This window comes from Drosophila mojavensis, unplaced genomic scaffold (genome assembly GCF_018153725.1).
Source record: "Drosophila mojavensis isolate 15081-1352.22 unplaced genomic scaffold, ASM1815372v1 contig_74, whole genome shotgun sequence".
In the NCBI taxonomy this organism is placed as follows: domain Eukaryota; kingdom Metazoa; phylum Arthropoda; class Insecta; order Diptera; family Drosophilidae; genus Drosophila; species Drosophila mojavensis.
Window position 1 is genome coordinate 14,966,969 of NW_025318899.1, and position 20,869 is coordinate 14,987,837.

The 20,869-nt window shown below is 42.4% G+C and overlaps 1 protein-coding gene across 1 annotated transcript in view; it reads right to left on the minus strand.

The window, feature by feature from the left end:
- Positions 1–10,702: 10,702 nt before the first annotated feature.
- Positions 10,703–20,869, minus strand: part of LOC6582585 (knirps-related protein) — a 28,899-nt gene continuing 18,732 nt past the window's right edge. Inside the window, exons 3-4 of the mRNA XM_002008249.4 lie at positions 16,613–16,690; positions 10,703–13,674 (exon numbers count right to left, since the gene is read on the minus strand). Of these exons, the coding sequence (XP_002008285.1) occupies positions 11,764–13,674; positions 16,613–16,690 (1,989 nt within the window). The 3' untranslated portion in view covers positions 10,703–11,763. The remainder of the gene's footprint in view (positions 13,675–16,612; positions 16,691–20,869) is intronic.

Genomic DNA, 20,869 nt, shown 5'->3' on the forward strand with positions numbered 1-20,869 from the left:
AGCTATGCGCCGTGTTTCGTTTTCGTTTCGTCGTATGTTTCGCCGATCCAGAGTCAACTTTGGCATGACTTTTCATCGCTGTCGATTGTCGTGATCAATTGAGAGCAATTTATTATGAAATGAGGGTGAATTATATGAATGAGCGTCTAGGCAGCCCTCTCGCTCTCTCAATCACTCGCTCCGTCTCTCTTCCGCTCTGCAAGCGCCGCACAATTCGTTTGATCTTCAAGCGAACTACAGTCCAGAGATATCCACTAAAAAGAGCTCATGAAAGATCTGCACAGAGTCAGAGTCGGAGTCGGGGTTGGAGTTGGAGTCGGAGTTGGAGTCTGAGTCAGAGCCAGTGTCCTGATGACTTGTTGCACTTTGCATTCGGTTTGAGTTGTGAGTGTGATTTTTAAAAGTGTTTTACATGGGAAACGACAACGATACCCCATTGCCCATGCCCCATTCCCCATGCCCCCCCTATACCATGGCTGGCCATTCAATGAAATGCAGAACGATCGACTCGATCGAGACTTGAATTTCACCAGTTGTTGTTGTCGTTGTTGTTGTAAATTGTCTGTCGACAATTATTTTATTATGCTGTCAACACTTAAATGTAATAATGCCAATAATATTGTTTTATGACAGTCCCAATATCTTTGTGGAGGCGCACATTTTTCGTGCTTCGAATCGATCTGGCTGGTGCTTGTTGCCCGTCGTTGCCCGTCGTTGCCTTGAGGGCAGCTTCTTCCACAGTCTTTGCCACGGCTCTTTAATGTCGGTCTAGTTGATTCCACTCAGCTGCATTTCGGTTTCGTTTTAGTTGGGCGCTTTTGTCCAAAGATAGAGGTCAGCCACGATCCGTCCGTCCCACTGTCCGATCTGTCTCTCGCTTGCCTCAGTTGCCTCAGTTTCTCAGTCCCAAGTCTCCGTACGCTCATGCATATTGTTTTTGCCGTTGGTTCATGGTGACCGTGGGAATTCTAGCTCAAGCATCGCCATCATCGTAGCAGAGCACTTAGAATGCTCGCATTGCTGTCTGTTTTATGGCCTCAGCAAGTAATTGGTTCATTAGCCCTGCAGTTGGAAACAGTCGAGCACAGCAGCTGAGGTAGTGGCTGGCCAATTTGATTCTGTGCCTTTAGTTGGTTTAGTGTCTGATTTTAAGTAGTTCACAGTTGATTTGATTGCCAACGCTCACCGTTCGCAAAAGTTCAACCGGTTAAGGCCAGCTTAACCCATTGGCACTATTCGGAAATTGGCAAATTTAATGGACTTTCAGAGAGCTTTACGAACAAACTGTGATATATGAAAAGCAACAGGATGCTAGTTTGTGGAACGCTTCGGACAGCAAAGAACATTCAAGCTTTCTTTCAATGCAAAATGCAAGCTTTATATTAAAAATGTATTAAATTTACAGTAAAATCAAACTTTCAGAAGCTTTTGCATTATATATATCAACAAAGCATTTTTCAAGGCAGGCTCTACCTATTAAATGTTGCACAATTTTGTGAATAGATAACTTTTAATTTACATATCCAATAAGAAAGCACATTGGAACCTTTTAAATTAATGAAATCAAGCTTTAATAAGTAAAACTTAACAACAATTTTTTAATATAATATAATTATGAAATTCGCATATTATATATTATTTAATACTTATGTCCTGTAAATTGTTGAAAGCACATTAGAGCTTTTCGGTATGTTGTTCAAGCTTTGCCTTTTAAATGCACATTAGAGCTTTTTTTTAGAAGATTAGGCAAGCTGGTGTTAATAGCTTTTGTTTAAACCAGAGCTAACACTTGAGCTGAGTCAATAACCGGGCAGAACCGAAATTAATTGAAGTTCTGCTTGGTTTACTTTAAGTGCGACTTAAGTTTGCCATTAAATAAATTTTACTTGAGCTGTGCTTTCATTTATATACGACGCTTTTCTTTTATATATTGAAGTTTTCATTTAAGTAAGTCAGCTCTACAATATACAGAGTCCATAGATTCTTTTCGACTTTCAGTTAGGCTTTGCTTCTCTGTATATGAGCTCACCTTGGAGAGATTCACTTGAAAAGGTTCAATTTAATGGTCAGTAAGGAAAGGCGACGTCTAACGGAATCTCTAATCGAATAATTGGCGCTGTGAAGGTGGCAATGGAGGTGGAGCTGGATGCAGTTGGATGCATTCCGCTGCAGCAGTTAGTGCTGCTGTGGGCCCATTGTGTCAATGCGGCGATGACTGGCTATCAACTCATGGCCATCAGAAACTGTGGAAACTTTTTGCAGTTGCACTTACAGTTGTTGTAGTTGTTGTTGTTGGTGGTGGTGTTGCTGTGGTGCTTGCATTGATATCATAAATAAATGCTCGTACCGGGCAACGTTCCAAAAGTTGTTGGCGTGCATCATTCAGCCTCATTTCGTGCAGCTTTTGAAGCGTCTCTGTTGGCATGGAAATGCGCGCGCGTTCAAACTAAATTGCTTTAAATTAGCTTTTCGGTGCTTTTTGGTGCCGACGACTGCCGACTGCGGCAACAAGTGGCCACTGGCTGGTGGCTGGTGGCTGGTGGCAGGCCAAAGCACAGGTCTTCATTTACACTGGACGATGCCACCAAAGCAACAATCCATCAATCCATCCATCCAAGCCAAGCCAAGCCAGCCAGCCAGCCAGTCAGCCAGCTAGTCAGTCAGTTCAAGTGGCCGGGTCATCATCATGCACATCTCTGCACGTGTTGCTGTTGCCGCCACTTTCAAAAGGCAGCCGCTTTTCTTTGCGCTTTAGCCAAGTTTATGGCACTGGGCGAATGCAGTTACGGAATGCAGCACCGAAACGCGTGCGTCTCATCTCTGTGGCAGGCCAACAGCAACAGCAACAGCATTGTCTGTGCGGCCCATAAAACTCAGCAAATCTGCGTATTTCACATGTCAAGATTTGCAAGGCGCTGCCCCGCTCAGACCAGAGAGCCGGGCCGAGTCGGGCCAGCGAGGCCAGCCGAACAAGTGCAGACGTTGGCTTCGCTTGACAGATTTATGGAATTTACAGCATTTTGCCAGAGCAACAGCAACTGCAGCAGCAGCAACAACAGCAGCAACAACAGCAGCAACTTGACTGCCTTCATTTTTGTTTTTGGAGTCATTTTGAGAATTTTTGTTCGTTTCGGAAATGTTTGCGCGCGGGATCTACCGCAAAGGCGCAGAGTGCTCTGAGCTGGGTGGTGGAACAACTGAGCCATTGGCCATTGGACCAGTTGACTACTTGAACACTTGACCACCTCTGCACTGCACCACCGCTCGATTGCACCACTGCACCACTTCACCACTTGGTGGCCAGCCGCAGCTATGGAGCAATTAAGAACAATCAGCGAGATTTGATGGATTGAAATGTTTGTGCTCCAGCCATTGCAAATATCTGTCGTTCCCACAATAAACTGCAGGCATTCTGACCTACAATCCTCCAATTGCCAGTCGTTACATTTCTATTAAATACCCTGTAAGCATATAAACTGTTCAAGTGGTTGGAATGTCTGAAAGCGAAATGTAATAAAAATGCTGGAGGATGGAGTATTTTCACTTAAGAGGATAAAGGAATGAAAAAATTGATACATTGATACCCTGTAGACATAGAAACGATAAAGTAAAAGTTAAGAGGAGACTATTTTTTTTGCATTTGAGCAAAATCGATAACTTTTGTATATAATAATGACTAGTTTTTTAGGATCTCAAAGAAAAGTATACAAAAGTAAGTGATGTAGGTATTCCCTCTATCTATATGCATATATCTGTGGAAAGTCCATAACTTCCTTAGAATACCATTTATCTTCACATTCTTACCTATTTATCGATAACATAATTATTATTCAGAGTCAGATTTAAGTGGTCCGGTTATATCGGTTAGTAATGTAGTAATTAATGTTACATATTTATCGATAGCTGCGTCAGATTTAAGTAGTCCGTATATATCAGTTACCTTCCTTAGGGTACTATTTAACCTGAACCTTAATATTACATATTTATGCATAACCGCGTCTATTTCAAGTAATCCGGATATATCTGCTACTAATTAATATTAATAATTACATTTATTCAATATTAATAATTATAATTATATAATAATATTTTTCTTAATGCATATATAAGGTTAATAATCACATAATCTCAATTGACCTTATCCTTAATGCTACATATTTATCGATAGCATAATTATTATTCAGAGAGCACCAGATTCAAGCAGTCCATCTATAAATAAGCAATAACTGCTCAGATATCGTTAAGTTAAGTTATCTGTCACGTCTTTCTTCAATAATCGCTTCGCACCTCTTCTTCTGCTGGTATATTATCTTTCAATGTTCAAAAAGCTTCTTATTTTTTTTTTTTTTGTTAACTTTCTTAATTGTTTTTGAGTTTTGCTTTGTGTGTTAGCGCGTGCTTCGACCCCTCCGCGGCTGTCCAGTGTCCACCCCCCCCTGGTTGGCCACTTAGCGGCACTTGCTTTCAAGAATGAAAAGCAGATATATATATAAGTATAGCCGGGTTGAAGCAAAAAACGCCACAAATGGCCCGAGGGTCAGAACTGGTAGCAACTTGTGCGCCTCTTCGCCAGAAGATCTGTAACAATTAGTGCTGCTGCCAAAGCAGCTGGCGATTGCTTTGTTTGACTTTTTTTTCTTGTCTCTCTGAATATAATTTCAGTGTGCTTCTATATATATACATATGAATATGTCTGTTCGTTTTTTTTTTTTTTATTATCATTAAAAACTGCTTATAATTATTTGTAGAACGCGCAGTTTAGAGACTTTGACTCGCCCTGGCAGCGCCGATTTGAAAACAATTAAAATTTTTTAAAATGGTCAAACCAGCAATTTTGGCCATTAATCAAAATTAATGCCACATGCGCTGCCCGAGGTATGAGTGTGTGTGTGTCTATGTGTGTGTGTGTGCAAAGTCAAAAGTTTTTGGATGAGTTTCCGCATTGAAGTCGAAATGGAAGAAGCAACAGCAGCAGCAACAGCAGCGCTGATTGAACTCAGCTAAATCGAAGCAATGCAAATTGCAAACGAAGAACTTCTCATCAGCGAAATCTTTTGTGTGTTTGATTAATGTTTTCCAATTTGGGCGCACAATTTTTGGCACCGAACATTTTCTGAATTTTCCGCCCAAAAACAAATGATCGCGCATCAATCATACGCCATGTGTGTGCGCAGAGACGAACTGCACTTAATGAACTTTGTGGCGCAGTTAACGCTCATTAAAGTAGCCACCGCCACTAATCATGAGCCTGAACATGCTCCAAGTTGACCATCGGCTGGAATTACCACCACTTCACCATCATCGTCGTCGTCGTCGTCGTCGTGGTAGTAGTACAGTTCGGTAGTCGAACTGGCGGAGTTTTGCTACCAAAGTTCGAACCGCACCTGCTGGGTGTCTTGATTAATGATCTTTCGCATAAAGATTGCCCTTTTTTGGGTTCGACAGCATCTCGTGGCATCGCTTTGTTGTTGTTGTTGTTGCTGTTATATCTTCTCTGGCCCTCTAACAAGAGCGGGTTAATAAACTCTTCTATATGGCTGGGCATATATGGCAATATGTAGATATTTCAGCTCGCTTTGTATACACATATACAAACTATAACAGTTTCATTAACTGTCTACCACTCATTAATTAAAACATATTTGCCAAGAGCATTGCCCAAAGTGATGGTTCATCTCCCATATCAGCTGCAAATGAGACACTGTGCTGCACGAAATTCTTTTCGAGGGATGCAATTCGTTCCATATATTGAGATGATGTCAAAGAATGGAAAATTATTAGAAATTTGTTGTTTGCTGGCGCAGCTAAGATATGCGAATATATCAGCATTTCTGCTAGAGAAATATATATAAATATTTATATATTTTATGATTTTATAATGAAGGAACCCTTAACTCTAGCTGAACTCTAGATTCAGCTAAAGGTTTGTAAATTATGTTCACAAATTGACCACAAAGCTACTAGGCAAAGTCAGCTTGACCTTTCTTTAGATATATATACATATATAGGCCTTGTAACCTATTCACACATTCATAAATTCATTGAATTTATTTTGATAAATAATATCATATTGATGTCATTAATTATCCAATATATTTTCATGGCCAGAAATAATTAAATTAAACTGATATCTAGATTCCTTGACTCTAACAAGCAGCAAATATTCTTCTTCTGCTTTTAGCTTGCAGCCCTGTTGCTGACCCAAACTGTTGGAGAGTGTAATGTCTGTGCAGTCAAAAGCCATGCCATACACGTATTTATGGTAGCTGCGCTCGAAAAGTAATAGCAACATTTTATAAACAACTTATTTCCTTAATTGATTGTTAACAATGATTGCGCCGAGGGGGCCGCACACTTCTTTCACACTGCCACAGCAGCTGCAGTTGTTGTTGTTGCTGTTGTTGTTGTTGTTGTTGTTGTTGTTGTATCTATTAACCACGCACTCCATTATTATTTAATAACATATTTCTTAAGTATCTGCCAACCCAGTTCAGAGCACAAAAACGAGGCTGCTGCTGCTGTTGCTGCTGCTGCTGGCATCGCCTGTTGCCAGCTCTTTGCTTGGCGAACAACTTGACCATAATTTGATGCTGGGGCCTGGCCACGGGACTGGGTGTTGCAGTTGGACTCGTCGTCGTCCAAGTGATTGCCACCCCATTAAAAAAAACGGCTGCGCCTTTGCACTGTTGCTGCTGCTGTTGTTGTTGTTGTTGTTGTCTTGGCTCCTGCCACGATCACTCAATAAGTCTAGACAAAAATGTGGCTGGTGTTGTAGCTCTGATTGTCGCTCGCTTCCCCCTCTTCCTCACTCTCAATCGCTGTCCAGATTCGTGGCCCCCTGCCACCCGTAATGGATCAGCACGTTTTTGTTAAGCTCTTCTTGTTGTTGTTGTTGTTGTTCCCTCTGACTACTTCATGCTCCATAGACAACGCTACGTCATCAGCGGGCTGCCATCCAAGCATCATATTTGTTGCATGATTATGTGGTAATTGCGGCTGTCAATAAAACTCCCCCGTTTATTCTTTATAACCCAAAGCATTCTACGCCTATATTTTATACACACATACACACACATACACACACACACATACACAGATAGACTGAGATAGAGCTGCGCTATGGCTGCTGTGTGTAGCTTTATCTATCTTTGGGTTTTTGGGGCCGGTTGACTGTTGCCTGTTGGCTGTTGCCTGTTGGCCTGTTGGCTGTGTGACTGGCTATAAAAACCCGTCCGGACGGTACCGCACTATGATTTACTTTGACAAAGGAGTGACATACAAGTACTTAAGTGATTTCTTTACACCTTTTATGGAGTAGTTAATGTGGCCATGGTATGCGCGCCTGGCATTGAGCAAAGTCATGCCAAGCGGCTCCCACCACTACTAACCCATCGCATACCCCTCCCCACCCCCCACAACGTTTTGCTATGCTTGTCATTTTGGCACTTAGCGGCATTTAGGCTGCGGCTTTAGCCACATCGCCTCACAGTCTCTCATCTCCATCAGCATCAGCATCAGCATCAGCTTCAGCTTCATCTCTGTCTGGGCCTTTTTTTGTTTTCTGCCCCTGTCTTCGATTACGGCTGGGAAACGCCTAAAGAACTGCTCAGCATCTCTCACTCTCTCTCTCTCTCTCCCTCTCTTTCTCTCTCTTTCTCCCTCTCTTTCTCTATCTAATCGGGTTTTCGGCTAATGTGATCAATATGTAAATGCCGAGTGCGGCTACTTGATATTTTTTTGTGACACAATACACACGTCTTGGTCCCATTTTTTAATTCTTATCGTTATTTTATTCACACCATTTAAGAAATTATCATAATTAAAACTATGATAATCTATATATAATGAAATATAGAGAGAGCAGAAAAGCGTTCAGGAATTCCATTCTGACAGTTGAAAGTTCAGAAATGATAATAGAGATTAGATCAGATGATATGAGAATGGATTTATATGTACAGACAAATGTTGTTAGATAAATATTTATTAAATGTGAAATTGCTATAAAATAAATGAAAATTTATTATTATTTATATATTTTGTTATACATATAATAATATATATAGATAAACATTCATTTATGATTTACCATATACAAGATCAAAGATCTCAGAACTAACTCTCTACAATCCCATTTCCATTTCATGTCTAGTTATAACTCTCTTGCCTTTCCTCACATTTTCATGCATTTTCCTTTGATTTACTCCAGTTTCGAGCAACAGTTTCCGTTCCGATTGCACAACTCTTAACCCAGTTAAGAGTAAACTTGATTTCATATGAGCATCAGTGGGGCCAGAGAGCGGCTCAATTGCCTGGGCGTTGTCCGTGTGGGCGTGTTGATTACATTATTCAATGGAGGTACCAGTTGCCAGCGCTCGTTGAAATGCATTCAGAGTAGTCGCTCAGACTCCAGGCAGGGGCTTTCAGCGCATCAACGAGCTGCTCAGCTCGAGCTGCGGAACAGTTCATGGCTTTTGCAGCTAGGTGTTAATATTGGCACACAACTCGCTTCCAAACTGGGGCTTGGAGCGGCAGCCACACTCATGCGTGTAGAGCCAAAGCAACCTGGGAGTTCCACTCTCTGTTGGCGTTGGTGTCACAGCTCGTCGATGTAGATGTTGTTGCTGTTGTTGTTGTTGTTGTCGTAGGTGCGGAAAGTGTTCCATGAGTTTAGGGTGTAGTCAGCATCTGTCTCCCTCTCCCCCCTCTCTGTCTCTCTTTCTCTGTTTGTGTGGGCAGCAAATAAAAGCGCTAAAACACTTAATGGATTTGGAGCATATAAATGGAGTAGAGCCAGAGCTAGGGATCGCACCAAACAGACTATCAACTGGTAGCTGGGTGCGTCGTCTTCGTCGTCAACGTCGCGTCGTCTATAGAAGATGTCGCTTAACTGCTTTTTGCCAGCTTGTTAGCAAAAAACGCCGCTGGGTGTTGGCCAATCTTTGCAGATCAAATACTGTTCAGCCCTCTCTCTCCCTCCCTCTCACACTCTCTTTAACTGTCATTTACATGCAAATTCACCGTGTGTATGTGTGTGTGTGTGTGCAGTCAAGGTGTCAAACAATGTCAGTGGGAGAATGTGTCTCGCAATTGAAATTTATTTGCACTACTATTCAGTGCTGACAATGCGCCAAGGGACGCCCCACCAAAGAGAAGCAAAGGTGGCAAGGAGGAAGAAGAGGTGGAAGCAGTGCCCCAGCGGCTGACTAGATCTCTTGCGCTCGGCGCGTCAACTCGTCAAGCTCGTCGCGTCTACGACGGCGATGGCCAAGCCTGCACCCAATGCGCCCCAGAGGCAGCTTCTGTCTGTCTCCATCTGCGTCTCCGTCTGCGTCTCTGCTGGCAATTGCTTGGAAAAGGCAGCTAACCAAGAGTCGAGCAAGCTCAGCATTTGCAAAATGTCAATCTGCAGCAGCGCATCAATTCAAGTGTGAAATAAATAGAAACGAATTCAGGTCTTATAGCCTATGCCCCGCACCCAACAAGCTAACCAACATTCTCTCCCTCTATCTCTCTCTCTCTCTCTCTCTCTCTGTGAAGCATTTGCTATAATTTTCGCGCCATTTGCCGTCGACTCGTCGCCGTCTCGACTGTCAGTCGTTGCCAATGGCAAAGCGAAATATGTTGAAAGTATTTACAATTACGCAAAGATTGATTGAAATAGATTTCGGATTGATTGGCTCTCTTGGTATGCACATTGACACAGCTGAAGCTGTTCGGCTCTGAGAAAAAGATCCGCTTGCTGCTTTGTGTGGGAATTGTTTTCGCTGAACTGCAGTTTGCACTTGCCGACGAGTGTCTGGGGACTGATTCTCAGATAAAAGCAAGAGCAGCAGGAGAAGCAGGAGCAGGAGCAGCAGCAGCAGCAGCAGGAGCAGCAGTAGTATAGGTTCCCTGTTTAATTTCTAGTTTAAGCAACTCATCTGCAGCAACAGTGAAACATAGAAAATTTATTCAAATTTTAGTCAATTTATTGACAAGCCCCAGTGATATAGCTATAGCAATTGATTTAAATAAATTACATATTATAAATAAATGCGAGTCAATTTATTATATTTCTCTATTTCCTTAGCTTATCTCTGTGTACTTCCCCGTGCATATCTCGCGCTAAATTTTAACTAATCATAAATTGATTTTGTTATATCATTTTAATATTTAAATAATAAATACAACAAACTTTTCCATAACGTTTAGCTTTATGATCCACTTTCTCTTAGGCAGCCCATTGCTCTAAATGTTTTCCCTGCTCGCAGCATTTATAACGATAAATATGTTAAGCTTGAGGCGCGCATATTGATGTTGTCTTTAACCCAATTTCTCATGGCCCTAACGCGCCCAGTAGACCCATCGAAATGCCCATCAAAGTCGTTCATCGAAATATTTATTTGTGTTTATTTAATATCGTCAATATTTCTCATGCGCTCCACATGAAAAAAACATCTGATTCAAATACTTTAGATAATTATTATAAATTATGCTATACATGTTGTTGTTGCTCTACATTTGATTTATTTAACATAGTATAAGGGCAAAGGCTAAACATACAAATTTGCTAATTGTGACTAATAACTCGAAGTTGAAATTCGCTATGATCGTACAGGTATATAGTAAATATGTAGTATATATATATATATTTGTTTATAGAATTTAAAAATTACAATTTGTAAACTAAGAAATACTTGAAATAATTTGCATATGCCTATTAAAGAAATTTTAGGTATTCATATTATAGGTGTATACATATATATATTTGTATTATAACTATATTATGCTAGAAATATAACTAAAAACTTGGCTTATAGATTAACAAATTCCACTATTCATTATGCAAACGATACAGATTGTCTTTTTATTTTATTTTATTTGTGTGTGTGTGTGTTTTTTTTTTTTTTTTTTTTTTTTTTTTTGCATAATTTTGCAACAACTTGGGCTGATCTCGTTTCGATTCGATACGATTTCATTCCTCGTCATCGTCATCGTTCCGAAATACGCGCAACATTTCAAATTTGTTGTGCTTCTTCTTCTTCTTCTTTGTTAATGCGTTGCATCTAATTAAGAACTCGACTCGCGCCGTTTGTTATACTTCTTTTCAGATCGAACATATGCTAATTTGTTCACAATTCTTGCCATTTCGTTAGTTGTTTTAAACGATGTGATAACATCTTCAAAAGCGAATAAAAATTAAAATACAAATAAAAACAATAACAAACGGCTCGAACCTTTAACTTAACATTGAACGCGAGATTTCTTAATTGTTGTTGTTGTTGTTGTTGTTGTATTTGGCTGGCGGGTTTGAAGTGGAAGAGGTTGTAGGAGAGGAAGGTGAAGGTGGTCAATGGTACATTTTATACATAATTTAGATAACACTATGCAACAAATGTTTTGCTCAACATTTGAGATTTCTCTTATGAATTAAATATCTCAATTATTTTATGAGTTAATTGAGCTGAATTTAGAAAAAAAAGTATTTAAATACTTGTTAACAACAATTTTATTAATTTTTTTTTTTAATTTATTAATATAAATTTGGTTTTTGGGTCCACTGTATGATAAAATAAACTGAAATATACTAAAAATAATTGAACTAAATATATATATATATTATAAAAAATGTAAAGTTTAAACAGAAATTTTAAATTAACTCAGTGAAATTTAAATTTTAACTTCAATGGAAATCTCTTCTATATTCGCGCCCATATTTTGTTGCATAGTGTTACGTCTAGCGGCAAACTGTCGCCATTTTGTCTAACTTTGCGCGCTTATCGATCAAACCTTGTTGGTTAAATCGAGGGCCGTCGAGGTGGCCAACTTCACGGGCAATTCGGCTGCGGGTGGGGAGCTCAGGCGCAAACGCTTCGAGCCGTTCGACTCCTGGAGCAGCTCGTTCAGCTTGCGTTTGATGCAATCGTTGGCCTCATTATCACTGGTGTTGCTATTGTTGTTGTTGTTATTGTTAGTATTGTTATTGTTGTTGTTGTTGTTGTTCATGTTTTGGGTTTGCTCTATGCTGGTCTTGACCGTCTCCGTGGTGCTGTTATCCTCGAGCTCAGCTTGCGTGGACTCCCGCTCCTCGGCGTCCTCCTCGTCGAGGGCTCTGGCTTGGAGTACCCCATCCGCAGATGGCTCCCTCTCAGCAGCTGGCTCATTATCGCTGCAGTTCGCTGCATCGAGCTGCGCGCAGCTGCTCTTAATACTGCTGCAACTCCGGGAGCTGGAGCCGGAGCTGCCCGTGGTCTTCATGCTCAAGTCAATGGGATTGTCCTGCGCTGCGGCTTGCCCTTCCGCCAGTTGCTCCGACTGCTGCTGGGCTGGCGAACGTGGCGGCGTCATGGATACCACCAGGTCCTCCTCATCCTCTTCCTCGTCCTCCGGCTCCAGTTCCAGTTCCAGTTCCTCGTCGGCCGCCTTGTCGCTGCTTCTGCCCGTGCCGCGCTCCTCCTCGTCCGCTTCGCCGTTGCTTTGCCTGCTCTTCCCGCGCTCCCGCCCGCTCTCCGAGTTGGGCGTGACCAGCGCCGATATGGAGTAGTCCTGCTTGCTGTGCGGCGGCAGCTTCGTCGCCAGCGGAGGCGGACTGTGCTGCTGCGACTTGAGCACTGCATCCAGGTAGAAGCGTTTCGTCAGCTCGTCCGCAGCACTCGTCGCTGTTCTGCTGCCATTGGGCAGTAAATTGTTGTTGTTATTGTTGTTGTTGTTGTTGTTGTTGCTGCTGCTGTGGTTGGGACTGAGAGCGGACTCCTCTTTGAGGCCGGCGTGGCCAAAGGGCGACGAGGCGTGCAGCTGGGGCGCAAAGCGCTGCCCGCTCGCATTGCTCGAGTTGAACAAGTGCTGCACCGCCGCAGCAGCCACCGCCGCCTGCTGCTGCTCGGGCGTGGGCTTCAGCAGGCCCTGGTGATGGGAGTAGAGCGCAGGATGGTAGCCGGGAAAGAGCAGATGTGAGGGCGGCAGAAATGCGGGCGGTGGCATCACGGGCATCGAGCCGAGACCCGGGAACGGCAATGGCAAAAACGGCGCCAGCTCCTTGCGCAGCTGTGGCGGTCGCCCGGGCGCTGTGCCGCCCTGCGTCGCTTGGCTGGCATCGCCGCCGGCGCTCTGCTTGCCCGCGCCCTGCAGCTGCAGCAGCGAGTTGCCGCGCACGCTGCTCACCTCCACGGAGCTGTCCGAGTTGTGGGAGTCCGGCGAGCTGACCGACGGCGAGGCGACCAGCGCTGGATGCTTGATGCCGCCATAGTCGCCGCTGGCATCCAGGCCAAGCATCATCAGCTCCTCTTTGCTGCGCGGCGGACCCGTTGCATACAGGCCCGGATAGCCGCCCGTCGCATGCCCCAGCATGCCGAGCGCCGCAGCCGCTGCCGAGGACGCCGGCCCGCCCGGCTTCACACAGCCATTGGAGGCGCCACCGATGGCCGCGTTGCCCGCCGCGCCCGCCTGCTGGCTGTTGTGGTGTGCCGCCATGGCAGCCACCGCCTGCTGCTGCTGCTCCTGCAGCAGGCAGTGGATCTTGAACCAATTGGAGCGGCGGCCATAGCGCGAGCCGCTCTTCGACATGCCCACCATGAGGCACTTCTTCAGGCGGCACGCCTTGCAGGCCGTGCGGTTCTTTTTGTTGATGATGCACTCGCCGTTGTTCTTGCAGTCCGATATGGAGGACAGATTGTTGTACGAGCGGCCGAAGAAGGACTGCAAAGTAGAGAGCGGAGTGGAAACGTGGATTAGTAATGGGAGCAGAGCGAAGAGCTCTTAACTATCTGTTTCATTCCATGTTTGTTTCATTCTCGAGCATCTCAACGACAACTTGAGCTCTCTTCAGTTCCCTTTGCCATTTCTACCTCTTCCAGTCACTGATCTATTTGTTTGCTGCTTGATCAACTGTTGCTTTACTTTAAACTCACTCAACTCTTATTTGCTTTCCTACTGCAAATACCCAGAAGGAGCTCAAGTATGGCTGATACCCTGTGCTGTATTATATAAAGGAATGAGGGCCTCTGCGTTGAAAGTGTCAGATCAACGTAGTCGTTGCTCTTAGACTAGACTATGCAGGGGGTATCGTTTCTTATATATACAGTAATACAGATTTTTTGATTTACCCTTAATTTATTAAATGATAGAAGAGAGCATCATATCTCCATAGCTTTTGCTCTTTATTTGTGTAGCTCGTGCTGGGTATCTACCCACTCATACAGCTTCAAAGTATTGGTTATACCCTTTAACTATCATAGGAAATAAAAGATCATATTACTCTCAGACATGGTAGATCATTCATTCAGTTTATAAGTATTACTGATGATTTCTTCTTCTTTCTTTCTATCTCTCTCTCTCTCTCTCTCTCTCTCTTTCTCACTGTCTCAGAGCTTCCTTATATAAGAAAATTTATTGTGGCTATTGCATTTCAATATCATGTATGGGGTATCATCTAGTTGAGCATAGTCAACTCTTCATCAACTACAAGCTCACCCTCTCTCTCTCTCTATCTATCTCTCTTTCTCAGTTGCTTTTCATCGCCCTTAAGCCGTGATGTCATTCAGCAGTAATATCTCATTAAATTTTTATGATGATTCATCACCGGCTGCTGCTGCTGTTGTTGTTGTTGTTGTGCAGTCTTAAATGCACTGCCAAAAAAACTGAGTAAAAAGCGCAGCGAATCGACATGCAACATGAACATGATCCACAGGCCAGAGTCAGAGCCAGAGCCAGAGTCAGAGCCACCTACACCTACGAGTGCAACATTAACCGTTGGCTGGGCCACAATCAATTGCAACAAAGCAAACAAACAATTTAATTCAATGCGGCACGAAAAAGACTACAACATGTTGCCGTTGACGTTGCTGTTGCAGTTGTTGTTGTTGCTGTTGCTGTGGCAAGCAGCATGTTGCAAAGGTTATAGGCTGTGCAACACTTATGCCAAGTTGCAATGTTGAACGTAAATCACAGCGCAGCGTCGCAATCAAGTTGGCGTACGGACAAAACACAGACGGACGAGAGAGACAGACAGACGAGGGAGACGAGACAGACAGTCAGCTCTGTCAGTATTCAGTCAGTGGTTGTCGTAGGTGGAGCTCGAGTCGAAGACGAAGTTGCAGTTGCAGTTGCAGTTGTTGTTGTTGTTGTTGTTGCCGTGCAGACGCGCAAATCGAAACAGAAACAATGCGAAAATCCACTTTTAAGGTTAATTGGGCATCAAGATTACTGGGTCGGAAATGGAAATGAGAGTTGCGAACGGACGGACGGACGCACGAACGGGGGGATCTTCGTATGGCTATGTTTATTTATTTTCTGTTTTCTGTGCGCTTCTTTCGGCTCTGCGTTTTCAGTTTCAGTTTCGTTTGAAAGAGCAGCAGCAGCAGCAGTAGCAGAGGCACCAACAGCAGCGTCAGCAGCAACAGCAGCGGCAGCAGCAGCAGCAGAACCGGACGAACTTACCGCGCCGGCTATTTACAGGCAATTTTGTGCGCCAAAGCGGATTCACTTTTGTTTGTTTTCTGTCTGTGCGCCCCTCTCCTCATCTCTTCCGCCCCCCTCTCTTTGCGATTCTCAATCATCGGCGGCTCATGGCTGTTAGCCTAGTGCTGCATCATCATTCAAGCGACGCGCTTCGTTTCGTTTTGGGGCCTTTAGATTTGGGGTGGGCGTCAAATTAGCCGGCCCACGCCATGGCGCACAAATCAAATAATGCTGACCCACAAATTGTACGTTAGTTGACCTTTTTTTTTTCCTTTTCGTTCTCCCAGCCAAACAAAACGAGAGAAAACCTCGATCCGACACCGCCCCCGCCCTCGCTCGTCTCCTGCGACGAGTGCAGCGTATTCCTAAGGCATTTAAAGTACTCGTGTTTAAATCAATTATGCATTTTGTGGAGCGCTCTTTTTGTTTAACTTTGACCTTAGCCTGAGGCGTTCTTTGTTGTCGTTTATCTTATTGCTGTTGTTGTTGCTGTAGCTATTGTTGTTGCTGTTGCTGGTGGTACTCGGTTAATATTGCTCGTAATGAACTCAACATTCCAGTTTTGGTATGGCACCATTTACTCTACGGCTTTGTCACGATGCGGCCAGCGATTTATTATGGAATGCCAATAGCGATCGATAACTATTATTCATATTGGCAGGGAGGCGCCGAGTGTCGATTACTATTATTAAGTTCATGGAAAATTATTCGCATTTTATGCTATCCAATTGGTCTCTGTAGCATCTTTCACTAACTAATCCGTAATTGGCATAATTGGGTCTATCGATAACATAATTATATCGATTTGGACAAATGACTAGTGAAACTATTGTTAGCTGTCGAATATCGAGAGCAAGTCATTTATGGCATATGCAATTGATTACACTAATCGATAATATTACATGTATTAAATTTTATCGATAACAAAAGTCGATATATATAGTAAATAAGCTAGTTTGACAACACAAACAGAGAATACAGTATTATATTCATAAATACATATCAATCTGAATAAGCTCTAACGATAAGTATCGATAAGAAAATCGATAACATAGCTGTCATTCAGTTTATTTCATAAATTGATACACACAATCCCTAGCACTAGTCGCACACATGCAATTAATATGTTCAACCTACAATTATCGATAACTTTAAATTATATCAAGCCTTTACTCACCTTACATCCCTCGCATGTGAATGCCCCAAAATGAAATCCAGCTGCCGGCTCGCCACAGACTTTGCACGTCTGATTCATCTGAAAAGAAACGGAGCAGACAATAACATTTATAAGACATTGGCTGGCGTGATCTAAATCTGCTCCTAGACTAGTGCTGTCTCTCTCTCACACTTGCGTGCAAGGAAAAAAAGCAAAGGAAAAAAACGAAAGCAATAAATTCATAAAATTTCAATTAAAAGCAACAGCAAATCATGACACGAGCATCTAGCCAGAATAAAGAGAGAGAGAGAAAGAGGGACACAGGGAGAGCGAGAGAGAACTGAGAGCAAGTGCGCCGCCAGCGAAATTCACACGCATTAAAAATTAAAATGCAAACATAGTTTGTCATATCGCAAAATTGGTATCAAGACGAAGTAGAAGGAGAAGCCGAAGCCGAAGAAGAAGAAAAGCTATGGAAAAACCAGCCGTACGGCAATTGGAAATGGAAATGGACGATGTTGTGGCACAAAGCGCTGGATGCTGCCGCTTGCTGGGGCATAATAAAATATGAAGATGAAATCAAATGAAAAATTGCCCCAGAGCACACAGCCAACATCGTAGCTGGGCGAGCAAACAAGCAGCGTGTAGAGCATTTGCATTTATATGGCCAGTTGGCTGTTGGCCATGTTGACTGCGACGGCGACTGCGGCTGTGACTCTGTGGCTGTTGCCTGTTTCGCTGTTACCAATCGCGCCTCTTGTTTCCTTTGAACTGTCTCGCGCCATAGACCTTAGCAACTTGTTGCCAAGGTACACCACTCGTATATTTGTTTATTTATTGCGAGCGAAATGTTTATCAACAAATTGCCATCATTGTTGTTACTGCTGTTGTTGTTGTTGCTGCTATTGTTGTTGTTGTTACGTTGCCAGCTTTATTTGGTTTTGGGGCTTGGCGGCTCAGTTGCGTTTTTTGGTTTTTGTTTTTGGCTCGCTGCACTTGTAGCTTTAACTGGAGCAAAACTCTGTTGACACGCACACACACGCAAGGCTGGAGCATGATTCGTGGGAGACTTGAAGAAGGAAGTCTGTGTGGAGTGGGAGAAGGTCATAAGGCAAACAGATATGCTCTATATGGTTGACTCTGGGCTTATGTGACAGGCAAATACGCTCATGCATATATGCCTGAAGATGGGTCATGTCAGCTGCAGCCAAAGAGAATTATCATATTCTAGGAGTATATGAGAGAGCATTTACCTCCCATATTAACTCTGTTCTTATTTTAATTCTGCATATAAAAATATACAAAATATATATTATATTAATAAAAAGTAATACGACATAATCTCTCAACGATATATTTATATCAAATATTAAATATATATAAAAAAAAATAATTTTAAATAGATCAAAGATGTATTTAAATAAAATGTGAAAAAAAAACTTAAAGTCTAACTAATATATTATATTTTTTCTCAAATAATTTATCAAATATATTCCCAAAGAAATCTTTACATTAAAAATAAAATATTAATGAAAAGGATCTTAGCTAAGTCTCACGAATATATCACTTTTATTCTCAAAGATATCTGTATATAAAATATAAAATCCATAAGATTAGGATCTTAGTTAAATCCAACCACTATATCATATGGCTGCCAAGCAGCTTCCATTCCGGTCCTCATTTCGAGCCATTCACCAATGTAAAATTTATTCAGAGCAATTTGCCATAAATAATACAATTATGAGCGCAATAACAATTGCAGCTCAAGGATCGCCAGATCTAGTATCTTTAGTGGCTCTCATTAAAGCGAAATTGTTTCAGGTGGCTGCAGCAGGTGCTTGCACATGCGCAGTCGACTCGACGTTGAGTGCAGTTCACATTTTGGCTGGGGGATTTATGTTTTATAGCACCAATTGCCCCACTGTCAAATCGCGGCAATAATTTTTCCCATCTGTCCAAACAATTGGCACATTACAAAGTAGAGAAAGCACTCAACACATTCACTTTTGGCCAGCATCCCAACCTACGAACTTGGCCAGACTGTCTGAGGGGGAAGTGGGACCAGAGTGGGGCGAGTGGGGCGAATGGGGAGTAGGGAGTGAGGCAGATATCGGAAAGAATGCACCACACCAATTGGCTTAGTTCGCTCAGTTCCTTGGCTTGTTCGGCCTGTAAAACATGCTAATCTGATTTCGTGTTATGTGTTGAGTTTGGCTCCCCAGCCGCCGCAGCTCCGATCGGCCGGCCGGCGGGCCTGCCGTCCGGCTGACTGTCCGGAGGCCAGCCATTTGTTCCGACCGGGTAGGAAATAAATTTTGTACGTTTAGGTTTCATAAAGCGTCGTCGGCTCGGCTGCGGCTCTTGTTGTTGCTTGGATTAATCGACAAATAAAAATCACATAAAATAAATTAAAAATTATGAGTTTCAAGTTTCAACAACCAGCGGATTGGCAGCAGATTTAGTTTGATTTTAAATCACACAAAAAAAAAAAAAAAAAAAAAAAAAATAATAAAATAAAGAGGAAGAAAATGTGAAAAAATACAGCGAGAATAATAACAAAGTTGCTGAAGCTGCGATCTGTCCGTCTGTCTGTCCGTGCGTCTGCGCCTGCCGTGAAATTTATGCAGACAATGTGCAATATTAAAAAGCGATAAACATTTATTTTACAACAGACAAGTGACACCAGGTAAGTCAGTGAGAGGAAAAGAGATAGAGAGAGTAAGAGATAGAGGAAGGGAGAGAGAGAGGGGAAGTTATTGAGAGAGGGCAAACAGAATATTGCTTAGTTCTAGCTTTTAGCAGCCGCTCGTTAAGCTAACTGAAAAATATATACCTATATATAATATAATTGTATACATATTTACAGCATATACTATATGTTTTAGCACACACGATAATTTGAGTGTAGCATCGGTACAGGTTACCAGATTCACTCAGCTGCTGTTGTTGAACTTGTTTGGAGCTGTGTTTGAATTTATTTAAAGTGCCAGCAAATGATTTGCGAGCTCATTTAAAAACCCAATTTCCATTTTAGCCTCATTAAATGAGAGTTGATTCATGTTTACTAAGTTAAACAGGTGGCAGATTAGGGCTAAGATAAGGGAAGAGAGAGAGAGAGAGAGGGAGCGATATATATGTAGATAGAATGAGAGAGAGAGAGAGGAATATATACAGACAGAGAGAGAAAGTGAGAGAAAGAAAAGGGGAAATGAAGAAAAGGAATGATAGGCAGAGAAGAAATGAGAGTGAGGGCGAGAGAGATAGAAATAATATAAAGAGAAGGAGAATGAGACACACTTAGACACAGAGATAGAGAAAGACTGAGAGAGGGAGATAGAGTGATACAGGGATAGAGATAGTGGGAGATAGAGTGAGAGTGAGATATAGAGGGAGATTGAGAGATATATGGATATAAAAAGAAAGATAGAGAGAAAGAGAAAGCCGGTCTAGTGGGCAGCGAGAGGGAATGAGAGAATAAAAGAGAAGAGAAAAGGGTGAACAAAATCAGAGGAAGGAGAGGAAGGGGGATAGAGATGTGTATAGATATATTAAAATAGAGAGCCAGACAGAAACAGTACTGACTGAGAGATATATAGTAAGGTAGAACAAACCGAGAGACATCGAAAGAGATAAGGATAGATATTGTGAGACCATATTCTAAAGGTCAGCGTTGAAGCAGTTCGCTTCGAGACTTAACAGAATGCTTCACAGCTATCGAGCTAATAATTAACTAATTAACTTTTAAGGAAGTCCGAATAGAAACAAGAGAGGAGACAAGATGATTTTTAAATGTCCGCCTATAATATCTGTCACCCCATTTAATTCTATATATTTGTGAATAATCAAGAGTCTTAAAAAGCACATTTAACGCCACCGTTTGAGAATCACCATCATATCATGTTTCATGTTCATATTTATCGAATGACTTCATTATAAGCAGACCATTTGGTCAGGCGACCCACTAATTTGGGTACAGGTTTTCGTATACAAATTTATTAGCTCTGCCCATTGCATAATGCCCACAAGCCAACAACAACAACAACAAGCTCTAACAAAAGCCAATCTCTGATCGCTGCTAACAACATGTTCCAGCCACAATTAGTGTGGCTATTAAGTGAAAGTGTTATAAATTATGCAACAAATACGTGAAAACAATGTGCGAGCGACGTATAATGCCGTTTGCTCGGGCTGTGTGTGTAGAACAAAGAGGCAGCATCGCAATTTGTCAAACACCTGATCTGATCAACACGCGCCTCCTCCTCCTCTCCCTCCCCCTGC